At 36.1% G+C, this 19,633-nt stretch overlaps 1 protein-coding gene across 1 annotated transcript in view; it reads left to right on the top strand.

Moving 5' to 3' along the window:
* The window catches only part of LOC126969635 (uncharacterized), a 53,256-nt gene that overhangs the window by 30,554 nt on the left and 3,069 nt on the right, over positions 1-19,633 (top strand). Inside the window, exons 5-6 of the mRNA XM_050815194.1 lie at positions 18,919-19,032; positions 19,164-19,357. Of these exons, the coding sequence (XP_050671151.1) occupies positions 18,919-19,032; positions 19,164-19,357 (308 nt within the window). The remainder of the gene's footprint in view (positions 1-18,918; positions 19,033-19,163; positions 19,358-19,633) is intronic.

Genomic DNA, 19,633 nt, shown 5'->3' with positions numbered 1-19,633 from the left:
TTAAAAAATTTAAATGTATCGTAAAAAATAAATTAACATCTAAGGCCTATTATAATGTGAAAGATTATTTGAATGATAAAGATAGTTGGAATTAATGTTCTAAATTTTGTTAATGAATATTGTTATACTTATTTGAATGCTATTGTAACTTTTGTACTTCATCCTGACTTGCACTAAATAAATTATTTTACAGTGAATAAAGATTTTTTGACTTTGACTTTGAAGTTATACTTCTTTACTCGCGTTATGAAATTTTAAGATGCGCGCGCATCACTGTAACACAATAGTGACTGGTTGAAGTTGGTTCCTAAAATTTTTGTGTCATTCTTTTTTTTTGGTTTTATCGTTCATTATTATTACAGGCAAAGGGTTCAAGCCCATACAGCCGTAGTCGTTATTTAATAATTGTAAGGATATTTGCTTTGTTACGCCAAAGAAGTATAAGAAGTTATACTTTGTGCATACATAAGCACCCACACCCTTTTTTTAAATTATATTTCAATTGAATAAAGAAACGTACATATCAATTTTTGTAGTTTAATTATAAATGAGTGTAGTGGGTTCGCGATAACGTCCCGTCTCTTACTGTGGAGTGCGGACTTGTGCTCGTAGTGCGCGGCTGGATAGGGCGGGGTGCGCGGGTTGTGCCGGTGGTGATGACGAGCGCAGTATAACTAACACTATGTCACTATTGGTGTCCACAGTGTCCACCACGTGATCATCGGCACTATGGGTCTTATTGCGAGATGCGTTTAAAAACACGGGTTTCCAAGTAGGTGGCAGAGCCCAACCCTTGTCTCTATTAAAATTAGGTCGACGGTCGATTTCTATGTCTTCCAGCAGCTTGCGAGACACAAAGTTTTTATCGCGAGCCAATACTTTCACCTTATCGAACCTAATATAATGTGACATGTCGGAGTTTAGGGCGTGTTCTGCCACCGCGGAGGTTTTGCTGTCTAATTTTCGTACGCTGCGGATGTGCTCGTTGAGTCTGGTTTTTACGTTGCGTCTCGTTTCACCAATGTAGCTTTTGCTGCACTCGCGTGGAATTTCGCAGACGCCAGGTATATCAGAGGATCCCGATCCTTAGGAGATCGTAGAGTTACCAATCTGCGCCAGAAGGCGAAAAATTGTCCTGATGCTATATCTACGGCGTAACCGGTGTGAATCGCACAATTTATTGAGTCAGAATTTACACATGTACGGCAAGTGTTGAAGGGCAATGGCTGCAATTGATGTTACTGGATATCTTGCGATTGGGGCAGCACAACCATTCTGAGGATTGTCGCTGCCTCACATAATTGACACTTAGAATATATTTTAACGTGCAGAATATACGACATACGAATGATATATATATATATATTATTCAGCAGTTCACGTCGAGATCTTTCGATATAAAATATTTTTAAGAAATAGTTACCAAGGAGTATCTATATATAATATATAAGAGATTTCCACCTATGCATTCATTGATCACGATATCTCTGGAACCATAAGGCGTAGAGACTTGAAATTTGGTAGGAATATTCCTTTCGCCGAGTAGAGGTCCGCTAAGAACGGATTCAAATTCAAATTCAAATACACGTGACGGTGAGAACGATTGTTGGAGCCTATTTGTTGCCATGCAGTTCCATTGCTTGTGTCGATATCGTTGTTGCTTCTCGAATGCAGCTAATGTTGCGAGGTGATCTCGAGGTGATCACTCATTAATATTTAAAATATCATACACACTGCCATAATCAGTTAGTTTCACAACACCGTGCTAGTTGGTTAGTGTTCGGGTCATTGACCGCTCCAGCTGCGGTCGGGTGCCGGGTCACTCTCACTGTCACCAAACGGAAAGCGAATCCGCGACCCTCCGCGTGATCTGCGAGCTCTGTCGGAATGTTAACCAGTTTCGTGCGTGCGAGTGAGGCTGTGTGTGTGAGTGCGCCCAATTGTATTTAGTTCACGTTGTCGTTTTCTATATTGGCGGTTGGTGGCTAGTGACTCTCGTACCGTGTACGTCGTGTGATAATTTCAGAAAACCTTTACCTAAGCCTCGTCATACTCAAAGTTAACTAAACAAGATAATCACCCCCACCCCCCATGTAGGCAGGCCTATTTCGAAGCGAGGATTGAAGTAGACCAACTTGACAAACAGACAGACTCAGCTCGACAATGGGAAATCTAATTGAATACACAACTTTCATAATGTCTTCAATTCTGAAACCAATAGTTGCCCAAAACGCTTTTTGGCTGAAGTATGGACAAGCGTTGGCTCCAAATGATGTATGAGAGTGACAACAACTAGCTGGATAAAATGTTACTGATATTCCATCCGTGTGTTCTTCTTCTCTGCTATATTTTATGATTATGACATCAGTAAGTTTCAGCTCGGTGGTGAAAGCATCGCTTCAATTAGCAACTTCCTGGCCATTGTCATAACATTATACTTATTATATTCATTGAGGTCCATTCGCGGTTGTGGCATGATCTAGTATTAATAACTTTTTGTACAGATAATGATTTTTTTTTAATATTATGGCGATGATATTTGATACGAACTCCGTTATATCACAGAAAGCAAATTTTGTCATATTATCTCGTGCGGAAGTATTTATTTCAAATTAAAACTTAACTCAAATGCAAAATATATTTTTCATGTCACAAAGATACACAAAAGGTGGTTCAGAGTTTGATAAAACGTTATATGTCACAACTCAACATTCGAAGGCCTTATAATAACCATTTTTATTAATTATAACAATTGTTTTCGAATATTATAATTACGTAGAGAATACCTACCTCTATTTCAATAAATATACATTATTTTCTTTCTGAAAATTAGTGTTATTAATAATACTGAGATATTGTACCTTATAACACTTATTACTAACAATCAGACACCTATTCAATTAATTTTATCAGATAGTAAGGCTTTGTCAAATATTATAATTATTTGAAACGTGATCGTATATAATATAGCTTCCATGTGACGTGGGGTGCACAAAACAAATATCATACAGGAAGATTGTTGGTACTTAATTGAATGTGTACATATTACATATTATAACTGTATGAATTCGAACAACAACAATTTCATGCACTTACTGCACACAGCCGTATCGCAATCCCTTGTACAACATTACTTAAGTTGCAACAACGTAACTTGGAAGTGACTGCCACAAACATAAGTTGATATATCCGATATATTTATATATGTAAATTGGTTTTTTACATTTATATTGGTTGTATATTTTGATGATTATATTAAGCGTAAAGTATCTCCAAAAGTAGTTTAATACATACTTCCTGCAATAGACGTAGAGAACAACCAAGACCAGAGTACTTAAAGGCCCGCAGCCCACAGTAAGTAGAACACACATTTTTCAGAAAACCAAAATCTCAAAATTAAAAACATATTTTTCGCCACACACAACTGTGTTAACGAAGTAAACTCGAGTATGGCACGGTAATTTGGAACCCCAGTTACTAAATACACAAAGATCGTTTAGAAAGTATCCAAAGACAGTTCACACAATGTTATTCCATTGCACATGACAAAAGATCACTTGTATCTCTCGTCTAAAAACTTTCCAGTTAAATTCACTGTCAGATAAACGCAAACTACATGATATACTATTCTTACGCAAATTTGTAAACAGTAGGTACCATAAATAACTCACAACTGTTGGGCCAAATTTTCTTCAATGTTCCCTCTCGTATACCACGGTAGCCTACTTAATTTTTTCGCGGTCATCATTCCCTCACACCTAGGCTATACTATACAGAGAATTCACACCCAGAAATATTTCAATTGATTTGTTCTGTAATAATTCGGAAAGTTAAAAAAAAACTTGTCAAATCACTTCACTCTCAAGTGGGAGATGTCAAGCACTAACTTCATTTTTAGCTGTTCATTTTTATATCCATTGATTCTAAGTTCTGTCGCACGACTCATCTGTCTGCATGCTTTAGCCACCTGTAAATGACCATGTTAACTTTGTACCTAAGACTCAAATTATGTAATAAAATCTTCCCTTCTAGTTTTGAATGGATGTTGACTTTTCACCTATGAAAAGAACTTCAATCGATCTTTTTTCTTTGTAGCTTCGCTATCGTAATCTATAAGACTTGTCTGACATCAATATCTTTTTATTTTATTCCTTTTTTTTACTTACTTTTCCCAAGGTTGCAACATTACTCCCCACTGAAGGCTCGCGTCATTTACCTGGCCCTGGCCACAGGTTAATTCGAGCAACGAACTCTCCACAATATTAATTACACATGTGTATATACTTGTGTTGCAAAATATGTCGCCAGTCTCCAACTGTGACACAATCCGTGTTGCCTTACCTTACAGCGTGCGGTCCGCGGTGCACGGGGCGGCCATATTGATAGCTGTCACCGGTGACAAACACACGGATCAATATTGTATTGTTGCTACTTAATTATTCAAACATTAAGGAAGTGTTTGATAAAATATAGCAGTCACTTACTCACAATAACAAACCTTCTTACCTTAACTATCTCATTTCACCTACTTCAAATATTTTATTTCAAATAGTATTTAAAATCGTCGTTTATTGAACGTCATAGCCCACCACCAAATAAACTATGTACGTCTCAGACCTAAAAAGAATAGGCCGAAGCAACGTTCGCGGGCTGTCTACTCGCGCTAATCATGACATTTTAGCGTTAACACAGCGTCAGATTTATGACCGTTACACGATATATAAGTATTTAAATGAAACTCTTTTAAAGGATTAAAACGCGTGTTATTGTAACTGTGTTTTTACATTAGATTTTTGCGTAAAAGTTACATTTATCTTTTTTATTTGTTAACCCGACGTTTCAAGACCTTTCCAGGTCTCGTTTTCAGGGGGACTGCAGATGAAATGAATCAAAGATAGTACTAGTCATAGTTGTCATTATGAAGTTTAGCGCCATTTATTGCCTCGGAGGCGGTATTTGCTGTGGACAGATGGTTTTTGTCAAAATTTACTGACAGTGTCCTCTTTTTTTTTGCTATGTTTAGTTTTGGGTTTTAATTTAGAGATTATTGGATCCCAGGCGTTAGATAATTTTAGACCGTCTTCTCTAGTGAAATTTGGGTGTTTTTTAATTTCAATGACTTCACGTACCAGTCTTGGTCGAAATCTATTCTCTTTTACTTTTTAATATAAACAGTTTTCGGTATGGAACGACGCGATGGTTTCGAAAACTATATATTTAAAAAACTATGTATTTTTAATATCTTACTGTTACGTAGCTGTGAAAGTAATTAACTAGTATTAAGTAACAATCGGTAAGTTAAGGTAAACATATTATATTTAGTTGCCGCGTAAAAGTTTATATTAACATTTCTACCGAGATATATCATATGGGAGCGGTGTTTCGACGGATATATACCTATATATTAGTTGAACTTTTACTATCACCCGAAATATTATTGGTAAGTTTTTTTTGAGTCCGTCACCCTAACGGCCGTTCCCAATATTCAGTCTATCACTTACTTGAGATAAAAAACGTAACTATCGTTGACTTTATGACGTATAGCTATACTATACCAGCGATATAAAGTTTGTATGGAAATTGCAATTCACGCGTCCCAAAATATGGCGATAAGAATGACTTATCGGGTATATTGGGACAGCTTCAGATTATTGACAACTAATTACTAAGACAGACAGAAGGTAGTAATTTATCTCTATCTGTAGAAAGTATATTGGGAACGGCCGTAAAACTACACAATACTCGAATAACATAAAAATCACAGATATATAGTAATATAAGTAATATTCAGGGCGTTACATATTTTTGAGTAAAATTTCCCCACGGGCTACATGTGTACATTGATATACAATAATATCTAACTAACATTTGAAGGTGTCTTGAAACAGCGTGGATATTCTGTCGTTCTCACGGATAATGCCTTTCATTCTCTATTATGGTCATCATCATCAGTTATACAATTACCGCTTATATCAAATGGCCACCAAGCGATGCGCTGGTAACATTATTGTTCATTTATTGTTTCTGAATGATCGAAGTTAATATCAATTTGGATTGCATCATCATTAATCTACAGTGTGTATGTAACTTGGAGTCACGGTCGACTATCTCGATACCTATCGATTAACGGCCGTTTTCAATAACCTATCTATCCAAAGTTTAACTTACTAGAGCTAGACAAATCTATCCTTTTACGCTTATTTACTTTTCAATAACCTATTGACAGATAGCATTGGACTATAACTATGGATAGATAATATCTTGTCATAAAACGATGACATTAATGTATTCGTAAGTTAAGTTAAGGGTAGATAGGTTATTGAAAACGGCCGTAAGCCATGTATTTATTACCTATACGTCAATTTTTAGATAAAAAATCAGACTTTACACTTAAGTTGGCCTATAAATATATAAGATAATAAGGCCACCAATAAAACTTAAAGGAGGATCCCAAACACTTAACCAAATAAATTAAATCTATCGTGAGTATATTAGGGTGTGTTATAACTACCGGTTGACAATAAGCTAGATGATCCGTAGTAATACTACCTACTGCACACTAAGGTTGTGCAGCTCTAGAATCTAGGCTTCGACGCAGGTGAAAGGGACGGCCCTTGGTGCTTTAAAACTATTGTGTACACTTGATCACAAAAGTGTTTTTTGTGAATATCTACTTACTGTGCTTAACCACTACTCTAATATTAAGTATATGTTACATAATATGATTATATTTTTTTAAATAATAACATGGCAATATAAAGTAAAGTGAGCAGATATTTACCGTAAAAGATACTCGAATTCTACAAGAAACAAAATATGCTGGAGGGAGCAAAAACAATACTTTTAAAAATGGGCTTTGTTGCCAGTTTGGAAGCTAGATAGTTAATACTTCAGATTTTCAAAGTTATAATTTATTATGATAATTTTTTTGGATTTATATCATTAATTTAAACCATTTATGTTTTTTAAAAAATAAATTTTGATTGGTTCAAATAATGTTATTTTTAATAATATTTGTATTTATAAATTTATCTATAAATGTAATATTTTATTCAAATTTAAGTAATATATTAGGATGTGATATATTTTCTTTTGGTTTATTTAATATTTTGATATACGCTCGCGACTGTACTGCTACTGAGGTCGTGAACAGTAATGGACGTTTCGAGATTCTAACACGCTACTACGCACACACAAACGTAGTCAAAACTCACACACACAACACTGCAAGTAATCAGTGTGATTTCTGAATGAAAGGTCAACCTCTTATCTTCCCCTCGATAGGTGTGTCAAATTGTTAAATGCCATTACAATAAGCTACTAGCCTTTGTATTAAACTGACTTTGTTATCAGGTGTGTGTGCAACGTGCATCTAGGTGAAACAATTCTTATTGTTTAGGAAAACTTAGCCGAAAAAGCAAATATTATTTAAAAGATTCCGACATTGCTTGCTACAAGATCGATAATGGCGAGCTTCAAAAGTATTTTATTTAAATAAATAAGTTGCCGCGAAGGTGCAACATGAGTAACAGAAATCTGGATTTTAAATATTATGTTATCCCACAGTTGGATTGAAAAAAAAACAGCATGAGACTGTTTGAAGTAAATACCGATACTTTGTTTTCAAGAGCAAATTATATTTGTGACATAATTATTGTAGATATTAAGATCCTTCACATTGCTGATCAAAAAATTTAGCATCCTTTGGGTGAGGAATCTTATCAAATAAACAAATTTTTGATGATTGATGACCCATTAGAGCCCAGTGTCTACTGACCCTGCCCACTAGCTGGTCGTCCTCGGTTCCAATCCCGGTAGGTGCAAACATCTATATGACGACTATAGAAGTTTGATTCCGAGTAATATATCATCATCATTTCAGCCCGAAGACGTCCACTGCTGGACAAAGGCCTCATGTAATACATGTTTATAGAGTGTGTTTTTTTTAAGTGGGACAGTATGGGGAAATCCTAAAGTATAAGAGATACAGGGAAACTGTCTTAGGAAACATTAGATACTTTTTTGTGAACAAAAAATTGGTATAGTCAAAATTTTGGTCAAGTGTGAGTTGTCCGTAAAAATGATTAATTTTAATGAAATTTATAAATATGAGAAGAAAAAAATCGGGACAGTAGAAGTAAGAAAAAATTAATAAAATAATTTTACATAAAAGTTAATGTTCGAAGTGGCCTCCCTCTTGTCGAATGCAAGCACGAGCGCGTTTCGGAACACCTCTGGTAGCTTTAGACAAGGCGTTGTGATGTATGTTGTTCAAATGATAATGCACTGCGACTTTTAACTCTTGTACCGAGTTGTAAGTATCTGCATAAATTCGACCTTTATGGTACCCCCAAATGAAAAAATCCAACGGTGTTAAATCGGGTGAACGTGGTGGCCATTTAATAGGGCCATTTGTGCCCATCCAGCGATCAAGAAAATGTTCATTTAAAAACTGTTTAATAGCGATACTAGTGTTGGCAGGGGCGCCGTCTTGTTGGTAGATGATATCATTCAAATTATTTAATGGAATTGCCATATCTACTAAATCCACAGCCATGTTTAATATTTCCTGATATTTTTTACTATTCAATGTTCCATGGTAAATTTTAATGGCAAAGATTTTATTATCTAATATTGCACACCAACAATTAAAGGAAAAGCGGACCTGGTTATGGGTTGCCGTAGTTCGGAATGGGTTTGTACGTGCCCAAAAATGATTATTTTTTCTATTGTACATGCCATTGTTTGAAAAATTGCATTCATCTGTCCAAATAATCCAGCTTGGAAAAGAAGGGTTTCTAATCGAGCATGCTACAAACCACTGGCAAAATGCTAATCTCCGGTCAGTGTCTCCTGGAAGCAATGCTTGTACAAGATGACCTTCTATGTAACACTTGTACTTGTAAGCCTTCAATATCTTTCGTACTGTAGATCTATGCACACCGATTTTGTTAGCAGCTTCCCTCAATGAGGCTTTTGGGTAGGCTTCAAAATATCCTAAGATTGCGATAGTTGTAAATTCATTTATTACTGTGGCTCGTCTCTTCCGTTTTGGTGTAAAACAGCCTCCCTTTCTTAAATTTTTCACCAGTTTGTCAAAAATTTTGCGGTTCGGTTGATCGCGGTCCGGATAACGTTCCCGATACCACTGTAACGCATTCACAGAGCTACGATAATTTACAAAATACGCTTCAATTAAATTTACTTTATAAACTTAACATAATGTTAACCTTAAACAATGAAATATCAAGTAAAATACTGTTTGTTTCAAGAAGTTCCAAATTTTAAATTTGTTTTTTTTTAAATAGATTTCTAAGGTTAGGTGCTCGCGTAAGTTTAATCCTTTTTAAACCAAATAAAGTGTTCCAAATTCAAATGTTAAACTGGAATAGGCAATATTTTTTTTAATAAAAACCTTGCAGTGGGCAGTGGTAGGCAATTTACACGGGTTGTAATAATGAAAACGATTTTCTTAAATTTGACTAACTTCTGCTGTCCCGATTTTTTTCTTCCCATACAATAAAATGACCCCCTCATGAAACTGAGTAGATGTGCGTCAAAAAAAATTTTCATCAAAATTAATCATTTTTAGGGACAACTCACACTTGACCAAAATTTTGACTATACCAATTTTTTTTTCACAAAAAAGTACCTAATGTTTCGTAAGACAGTTTCCCGGTATCTCTTATACTTTAGGATTTCCCCATACTGTCCCACTTAAAAAAAACACTGTATATATTTACGTACTAGAAGAGGCAGTGATGGTAGTTTTAGTAGGCCCCCCACTAGAAATCAGCGAAAAACCTCAAAATGGTGGTGGTGCTCCCGGGAAAAGAGAGTATTTTAATATATTTTAATCCCAAATCACAACCTTACAACATATTCATTTCTTTGATTGGTAAAATTCTTCAATTGGAGACAAAGACAAGCAACCAATATAATATATTACAGAGGTGTGTTTTCTTCTACCACCGTCCATGGCATGCAGATATAATCATAACAACTGTCACCCAACCTAAGGACAACCGTGAGAACATAGCAGCGCGGCGCTAGTACACACAGCACAGGTGCGGCGGGCGACCTTCGGTGCTGTGGCGCTGCAGGTTATCGACACTTGCCCAACACTAGTGTCGACATCGCATGCGAATGCCTATCTCTTGCGTAAATATAAAAATTGAACGTGATAATATTGCCTCAACATCCAACAGCACCACGCAGAAGTCTGCGCGGGAAATGTTTAATCGTAGGCATTGCGCATGCGGATAACGTCTAAAATTTGAATAGAACAAGTTGCCACGTTTTGTTCGTCTGTGGCAAATCTGAGCTTTTTAAAGTACATTGTTTTAATAAGATTACGTTGTATTCGTTCAAGTTCAAAATTATATCATCAAATACCATATTTTATCTATACTTAGTATAAAAGTATTGTGGACGTTATGTTATAAGAAATAATTATTAAACTAAGTAAAATACTCATAACACGATGACTAGAATATTATGTCTGGCACAGTAACTGTCTTGAATGTTGCAACTCGTTGTGGTCTATGTTAGTGTCTGGGCGTAATAAAAACTGTTTCGTAGGACCATAACGCGTGACTATTACGTTATAATATTTACCGTCACACTAAAATTTATCTTTACTGTTGCAATAAACATTTATATTTTCTCTTTCGTTTTTCAATATAGATTGATAAGCTTCTTTTTTTGATAAGTTTATCGAATATTTAGACATGTGCGATAACAAATACAGTAGTGGCACAGTAGACATATGTAATATGTCTACTGTGGTCGGGGTGATAGTTTTTGACATTCAATATGTGATATTTGAATTTATTAACTACCTATTATACAGCTAAATGCTATGTACTTTATACTGTTAGTTGCTACCAAATCACATAGTGATTTTCATAATAAGGCCCGATACAGAAAAAATTTACAGACAAAGCGATTTGATATCCAGGTTTATTATAAATCAGACGAAAAATAAATAAAAAAAAACTTACGTTACTGTTAGGGAAACTTTATTTTTTAGTGCGCAGAACCAGCTACAAACAACGCATAATGTAAATTAATTTGTAATATAAAGATGGTTTTTTGCCATTGGAATCAAAATTGACTATGGTCAACTACGGTTCAATAAACACGCACGTCCCAACTGTAGCAACGTGGTGATACCTTTGTGGTAAACCTACACCTTCATAATATTTGAGTGTATCCCAGAAAAAGTAATATTAAATTTTAAAACATGTTTTCTTGGTTCGGAGATCGTGTGTTGACGACCAGAATAGCATGTAAATTACTAATATTAATTTATAATAACAACCCGTTGCAAAATAAGACACCTTTCCTTTCCTAAAAAAAATAAATGTATATCCTAAATCTATAGTAGGAATATTCTAAAACTAGAGAATCTACATTTATTCCTTTTACTTACCGACTCCTAGAGTATAGTTTTCGTTTTATTTTGAATATTTAAGCAATTAATAAGTTAATCTTAAAGTTTTCATCTGAGTCGACTGGTGGATCTAGGGTTTCACATAGATTTAGTTACTTCACGAAAAAATGTATAGTTTAGCATTTTGCTTTGGTTTTCTTTCTTGCTGACTCGAACTTTATAATATTTATTATTCATCGCAAACACCAACTTTACTAGGTGTCCGTCTCTCTCCGTCTATAACGTAATCATTAATAGCTCTACCGTACAGAAAGTGACCGGAAGCGGCCGCGACCGCGCCGTCTGCCGGTCAATGGTCAACGGTTGCATCACTCGCAGTATGTAACAGTAGGAGATGACTCTTTACATAATTAGTGCTAATATTTTCTACTCGGATTTGAATAAGAAGATAATATGTAACACAACGGGTCTTGCTCACTTTTATTTTAAAATCAATTCTTAGTTATTATATTAACATAAATATCTTTCTAAATATTACCACACCGTGAGAATGTCGCAATTGTTTCAAGTCAAACTGCTATTTAATGAATTTATTTAATTGAAAAAATTCATTTTATTAATTCAATAAAATAAGGTCTGAGGCATATATATTCAAATATTTAGTAAATGGGTTGAAAATATTTGAATTTTAAACCGATTTGCACACAAGCTTATAGCTCTATATACACCACGAAGTAAGAGTTATCTGTGTGAAATGAATGTATCACTAATTTATGACATAGACAGGTTGGGTAGTTAATGCAGAAATGTTTGATTCTTAAAAAAATATTTTTGGCAATTTTATACCTTAACCAATTACTTTGCCTTAGCGGCCTTAGCCCCTATTATTAAAACAGCACAATATACTGTCCCTGTGCATTAACATACATTGTAATTAATAATAATTCACTAGTTCTACTAGTCAGGGGGATGTTTTCTTTCATCTGTAGAATCATTCTGAATGGAAATATTTAATCACTATCTGGTGGGTGTAAATAACTCAAAATGAGAACAGTTTTAAAATATTAACAGTGCTATCTCGCCATTAAACCCATCTTACAACGTAAGTGTAGTGAATCTGGTGTATTAAAATGACCGGTTTTTAAAAACTTTCAATTTTCCAACATTTACACCTTTATCAACTTTCCCACCAGATCTACTTAACACAGTTTCTACATTTATGTTACACTCTGTAGAATGTTCTAACAACTACTGCTAATAAATCGCCTGTTTAGACCGTCGTTGATATTTATACAAATACACCAACATGTTTATGTGTTATACTTACAAGTGACCAAGTTTCTCGAACGTACAATAGCCTCAATCAAACACGACTTCATCTGTGGAAGGAACTTTCTATTTAATTATATAAGTCGAACAGAACCCTAAAAATCATCGTAATTATTTGTAATTCAATTGAACAGTACCGACTGCCAAGAGACTGACTGCCTGTAGTTGGTGTTCATTGTTATGTTTATGTAAAATGAAAATAAATCTCGCAATACTGCACCGCGCCGCGCCGGTCCCAGAGGTGTCGTCACTGGTCACTCGTCATGTCGTCAGCCAGAAGGCCGGGGGTTCGATGTTCGAACGTGAGTAGTGTGTGTTATTTGGTCGTACATCGGCTGTATTGAAACACACAATATTGCACATTTTTTAACAGGGACGAAAGTTTGCAGCACGAATAATAGCTGCGATAGGAAGCGATATTTACAATTGTCTGTCTATTATAACATGTTGGAGGAAAAGGGTTGTATTTTCTCCTCATTTTATACGAAAACTTACGTCATTCTTTTCCAAAGATTATTTAAATTGCTATCGAAGTTTTTCAACTTCTGATAAAAAAAAACGAGTGCAGTGTGTGAACTGAAGTAAAACAAAATATTAATTTATAAAATTGTTCAAGAACGAAATGAAATTAACGAAGAAACCACGTTTGCGTAACGCTAGCGATCGTTTGTAACGAGAGCGTCACGCATTCACCAGCTTAGTTCCTAAGTTAAGCGTGCGTAAAGAAGATTTAAGTACTTAGAAAAAGTAAATAAAAAGCCGAGAAGTAGTTTTGTCAGTCCTCCCTTGATGTTAACCTGACACTGCTTATAGAATTCTGAAGAGACGGAAACAGGAAGAAGTCAGAAGCTGCAACGTCAGTGTTAAATGGGAATGATGTAATACTTCCCAGACAAACTCACACCACACAACAGAATCACCATTTTCTTAATTTATTTCTTTTTATGGAGTGTAACCTTTTTAATGTCGTCAAAACCAAGAAAACAAATAAATTATACATCTCTCGGGAAATCGTCGACTATTCCAAAAGGAACTTGCATCTTCTATCGAGTCCTCTCTTGAGGTCTTAGAATGGGGTAAAATGAACCTTGAACAATGTAACCGTTTGTCGGATCACCGCTCTTCAACAACACTTCCCAGCCTTGCCTAGTATCGGAATACTGGGGCTCTAAATTTGGCGAGCGTTAGCCAATTACGCGGTCATCTGAACGAAAATAGAGCACGGCAATACTTCAAACCAAGCCACATTCTAGCAGGCAACATTAAACGTATTCATTTTTATATTACAATTAATGTAACATATATATAATTAATATATTATATGCTTGGTTAGTTAATTGTATTACACATAGGTAAGTAGCAGGAGCTATAATATAGTACGATACGAATAATTTGTTATTCCATCAGTTGTCAAACAGTATAGAATATCAAGTGCTTATTAGTCAATAGAGGGCCGGTGTGTGTAATGTGACATAACCACAATTTGGTAGGACAAGTGTGGCTTGGTGTGTGGTGTGTGGCGTGTATACGAAAGATAGCGCGGCAAGCAGTAAGCAGGGCAAGGAGAGCTCGTATCATGAGTGTAGAATGTATGTAGGACACTGGACTACTCTGCACGTAACTTCGGTAATAATTATCTCGTGTTGTACTACCAAAATAAAGACGTAGCACATGATAATTTAAATAATAACTATAAAACAAAATAATTAATAAACATACAACATATCATTGTAACAACTAATATTTTTATATTTATCCCTCTAATTAAAATTTATTATTTTATATTTATTAATCTGTAGACTATGGATCACGCTAATATAACTGGAAAAGTAAATATAGTAAATCAAACAATATAATAGATAGGAACCGACAAATAACACAAACGTTTAAAACTTACTACTTCCCTTATACAATGTGTAATATCTGTAACTTTTCTAAAACATGTTTAATTAATTTGTTAGAAACATCTGTGAAAATAATTTAATAATATTACTTGCGTACTATTATTATCATGTAATTTTATAACAATCCGTAAAAAAATCTTAGCGAAAGTGCTCCGTCTCAACCTGTATGTTTTGATGCCTTCAATGTTCAGATATTTTATGAACAACATAATATTATGTAGAAAATATCGTAGAAATCACGCAGCGTCAAAAATATTATTACCCATGTTAGAAAATATTTATAGAATATCTCTCATATTCTCCGACATTCAAATCGATTGCATAAATTTAAATCAAATATATTATATTCTATAAATAATAATATGACTTATAAGTAGTTTTATCAGCAAACAGAGGTACTACGTTCTTGTGAATTGAACTGTTGTTGATAACACAGATAACATAATATTGAGATATTTTTATAGTGTCGCAGCCGCCATCCAAAAAAAGAACATAAGATTATATTTTTCTTATTTTATGGGTTCTGCTGCCTGAACTCGCTTGACACACCAGAGGAATACATCCATCGTACGTATGTAAAATGTACGTGAAAGAAACTTCCCTTAACACCGCCTTGTAACTCCGGCACGGGCGGTTTGAGGTGAACTGATACTCTAATATACAAATGAAAACATACAATTGTTGTAGATCCTATTAACATATTAACTAGTTATTAATATTTTGATTTGAATTTGAATATCGCTCCAGGCACATCGACATAACGGAATGTCGTTCATACGTTCTTAAATAGAACAGCGATTTAATCTAAAGTTAGATGAACAAGTACTGTATGTAGGTATCTGATTTATAAAGGTGTGGCCAACTATTAGAGTTTGTATTTTGAACGCTCTTAGCTGATTTCTGCGTGACGGTATACACTGAAGGTGAACCGCATTCCTCGTTCTTGTGTTCTCATAACGTTGCCGGTCTGTTTGTTGATCGTAAACTGATCGGTTTATCTGTTGGATTGTCTTTTTATCAAAATGACTCTTGAGAAGATCTTCTCTTAGGTTAAGTCCTTGATAACTTGGAAAAAAAACATTTCGTTGCACCGTAGCTCTTCAACAAAATATGGAAGTAGCTATGACCACATGATTTCGAGGGACTATGAGAACTTTGGTCGTCTGGAATGCAAAGTAGAAAAAAAGGAATGATCCGGCCTACTAAATAGAACTGTGGCGCAGGTCTGAGTGTCAGCGACATATGCTTCTTGCAGCGTGCTGCTCAGGTTAGCCACCAAGTATGTGAATGACTCCGACCCCTGTAGTTTCGTAGATGTCCGCTTCCCCATATTGAGACTCACATATGACCTGATTCCCAGCGCCTCATTCAAGTATAGCACCTTCTAACCATCTGACTGTATTTGCGTGTCTTAATCAACCTTAATGGTTTATTGTTGCAAAGGAGGAGGGGATCACTTACCGTCGCTGGTGTAAGAATGGTCAAGCGTTATGCTAAGAACCTTCCGTTTGCTAGCTTCATTTTATTTCTTAGTCAGATAAACAGAAGTTTTGTAACATAGAACTACGCAAAAACGTTATCAAGTTGTCATCTAGTGTGAGTAGAGACAAGATTGAGGAAGTGTGTGTCGCGCGACATTACGCAGACGGCCACCAGCTACCACAATCATCAGCAGTCGTGACTCGGCTGGCTCGCCTTGATCCCGAGCTGCTCCGCTCTCAGACACGCCACACAAGACAATCTAATACTGATATATCTCATATTGTATGCACTACTCTTTATCTTTAGTTTTGTTTACATTTAATAGCAGTCTTTTTGTACCATTTTACTCTATGACTTTTTGCAATATATTGCTGTAGAAATTTTGGGATTTTTCATACAAGAAATGGAACAGTCCTCTCTTGATATTAACATGACACTGCCCGAAGAATTGGGAAGAGACCGAAACTGGTGGAAATCTGAAGGTGAAAGGTCAGAGCCATATGGCAGATGCATTAACAACCGTTTTTGAAGAGGAGGACAAACGGGCGTATGAGTCACCTGATCTTAAGTGATCATCGCCGCCCTCATTCTCCTACAAAATCACAGGAGCGTTGCCAGCCTTTTAGAAAACTGTACGCGCTTTTTTGAAGGTACCCATGTCGAATCGTCCTGGAATCTCCCCGGCGATACGACCCCGTGAACAATGGCCTTCCAAGCCCACCACACACACAGCATCTCGTTAGTGCAGGTGAAACCGGGTTTTGCCACAGTCTGTGAAGCTTGACCAACCTTTGACCACAAACTTTTTCTACATTTTCTGTTGTGTTTTTTATTATATTATTGATCTTAATAAAGAATCGCTAATGAGTACACGTTTCATTAGGTTTCTTTCAGTGAGTTCGTGTGGCACCAATTTGGGTATTTGGGTATGATATTTATTAAACATTATTGTGTAACCTAGCTTTTTTCAAATGGGTCTAAACTTTTTGGCAGTTCTTCAACTATGGCGAAACTACTGATATGCTTAGCTTGCTCCAATTTCTCGAAAATTGCATCCATTTTATCCATATCAGGGCGACCAGAGCGAGGTACATTAAATAAATAAATAAACCAACTTTATGCTACTTTTACTGCGTAAGGTCCATAATCGTCAAAATATTTTTCGCAGCTTGCGTTGTAGATTTGCCTTATGTGTAATGAAATTTTCAAATATGTCGAATTCCTTATGAAATATGCCTTAATTCATTTTAAGAATAGTGTTTTAAGTAGGTAGTAAGTAACTAAATTGGTTTTTGATAAGAGAAGCGGAAGAGCCACCAATCACTCTTAGAACATTTTAAGAAAAGTGGATTTTTGATATTAAATATATTAATTAAAAAAAAAAAAAACAAGATACAAGATATTTATTACAATAAGCACTAAATTTAAAAACGTTGACGTTAAGTTTCGATTCTATACAAGTGTCGCTATAGATTCGTATTATCTAATCATTTCCCATTCCCAAGGTCATTTCTATTATTTTCTCGTTTTCTTACGAAAATAGGCCTACTGGATGGCGACTGCATATATTGACAACGAGAAGCCTCTTCCTGACAGAGCATAAGCTGGATTGCACACCTCTCATTTCCTCTCGAGTCTTTTTGAGGTCTACGAAGATTTCTGATTTCTCAATGCCTGGTTTACCAGGAAGCGGTCATCTCGAGCTTCTGTGCATGGTTTTTTTTCCAGACCCAGGCCTTTTATTGATAATACCAGTCTCTTGATATCGTTGCCAAGTCCTCAGGACAATCGAACAACTCACATTTAGCCTATGGGACACATAACATTAAGTACACCTTTCCTCAAGTAGGGCTATAATTTTTCTCGCTGTTATCGTTCTGTCAACCATTTTAGAGACGGCTAAATATTGGTATTTAGACCTAAAAATATCAAGGAAATAGGACAATCCGACAATAATTATCTAAAAATGATTTAGATTTATTACGAACTATCAACGATTCTCGCCACGTGTTATTCCTCACTTCTGGGATTAATTAAATTAAATTTGTAACAAAATTTATGAACGTATCGTTCATAAATTCGAACCCACAATCTCTCGGGTTCTATCCGAGCACTCTTCCAACTGAGCCAACCATTCGAGTGACATATGGTTCATATATCCTGGTATGTCTATAGAAGGTGATTTGAATTTTTGAAACAAGTTTCTAGATCGTTAATGTTTAGAGTGAATAGAAAAGGACCAACATGCGAACCTTGCGGATTCCCGATGGTATTCTTAGAAACCTAGATCTTAACCCCTTCTACGCTACTGCTTAGTTCTTGGCTACGAATACTCATGTTTTATTCCAGCCATCTCAGCAGACAGGCATATATACTATTTTAGATAGCTTTGTAACTAAGGTTTAAAAACTTATCCTTTCGAATGCTTTGGAAAAGTCGGCGGCTTACACCGGGTCTATCTAGTATCCATCATTAAGCGCATTTAATATGAAGTCTGTAAATGTGACCAAATTAGTATCTACGGTTCTTCCACAGAAAAAACCATGTTGTTGCTGAGTGACGGAGTGGCGATTATGATAATAGGATGGATCTCATCTACGCCTGTGCCTTTGTTTATATCTACACCTTGAAGTAGATTAATGATTGTTTTCCGAGTAATATTTACTGAAGATATGTCAACAGTGGATGAATCACTTCAGATAGAATAATTCCGAGGTCGATGTTCATACATAGGATTGAGGATTGTTCATAGTAGTTGTTCTCAATATTGATATTTTGATGCTCAACAAAGTGACTCGCTTGTTTCAGCTGGGTCGTATGCCGATGAGCGTGGTGATGCCCCCGCGTCCACTGCCGCGTCCCTACGCCACGCTACCGCTCCCGCCTCAGCCTCCTCCCATCTACTACCCGCTACACGACCCGGTAATTATAATAATAAAAAAATATAAGAAGTGATTTGTAACACATGAAACACAAGTCAACAATGTACCTATATGCCCACATAGGTGGTATCGTCTGCATGTTATATGGAACATAATCTATATATGTCACAGCGTGTCCGCCGCCGCCGCTCGCCCCGTGAAAAGCGCCGCGCCGGTCGTGTGCGGCCTCGCCGCGAGCGTGAGCGACAGCGGGAGCGGGACACTCAGCTCACCCGCTCGCTCGAGCGGATCCACCGCAAGCGGCGAGCGGAGCGAGAGCGACTGTCGGAGGCGGAGCTCAAGAGGACGTACACCGGCCTCGATAGGTTACTTATGTTTGCTACATTTTGTACATATTGCACATTCAGACCAAAATAAAGAACACGTACGCTTATCCATGCTTTGCTTAAGGCTTCTGACGCTTATACATTGTTTTGAAGTTGACCGAATATCACCACATAGTTGTATTTACTACATACCGATACAGCCAATTACCACCAACTATAGCACAATGGAAATCATCAGAACACTCCACCTTTTGGTTTAACTCCTCCAAAGACGAATATCTAGCGTTCCAGATACAATTACAAACTAAGTTACAT

Source organism: Leptidea sinapis, chromosome 18 (genome assembly GCF_905404315.1).
Source record: "Leptidea sinapis chromosome 18, ilLepSina1.1, whole genome shotgun sequence".
Lineage (NCBI taxonomy): Eukaryota > Metazoa > Arthropoda > Insecta > Lepidoptera > Pieridae > Leptidea > Leptidea sinapis.
The sequence above is the reverse complement of the archived record's forward strand: the minus strand, read 5'-3'. Positions and strand labels throughout refer to the sequence as shown.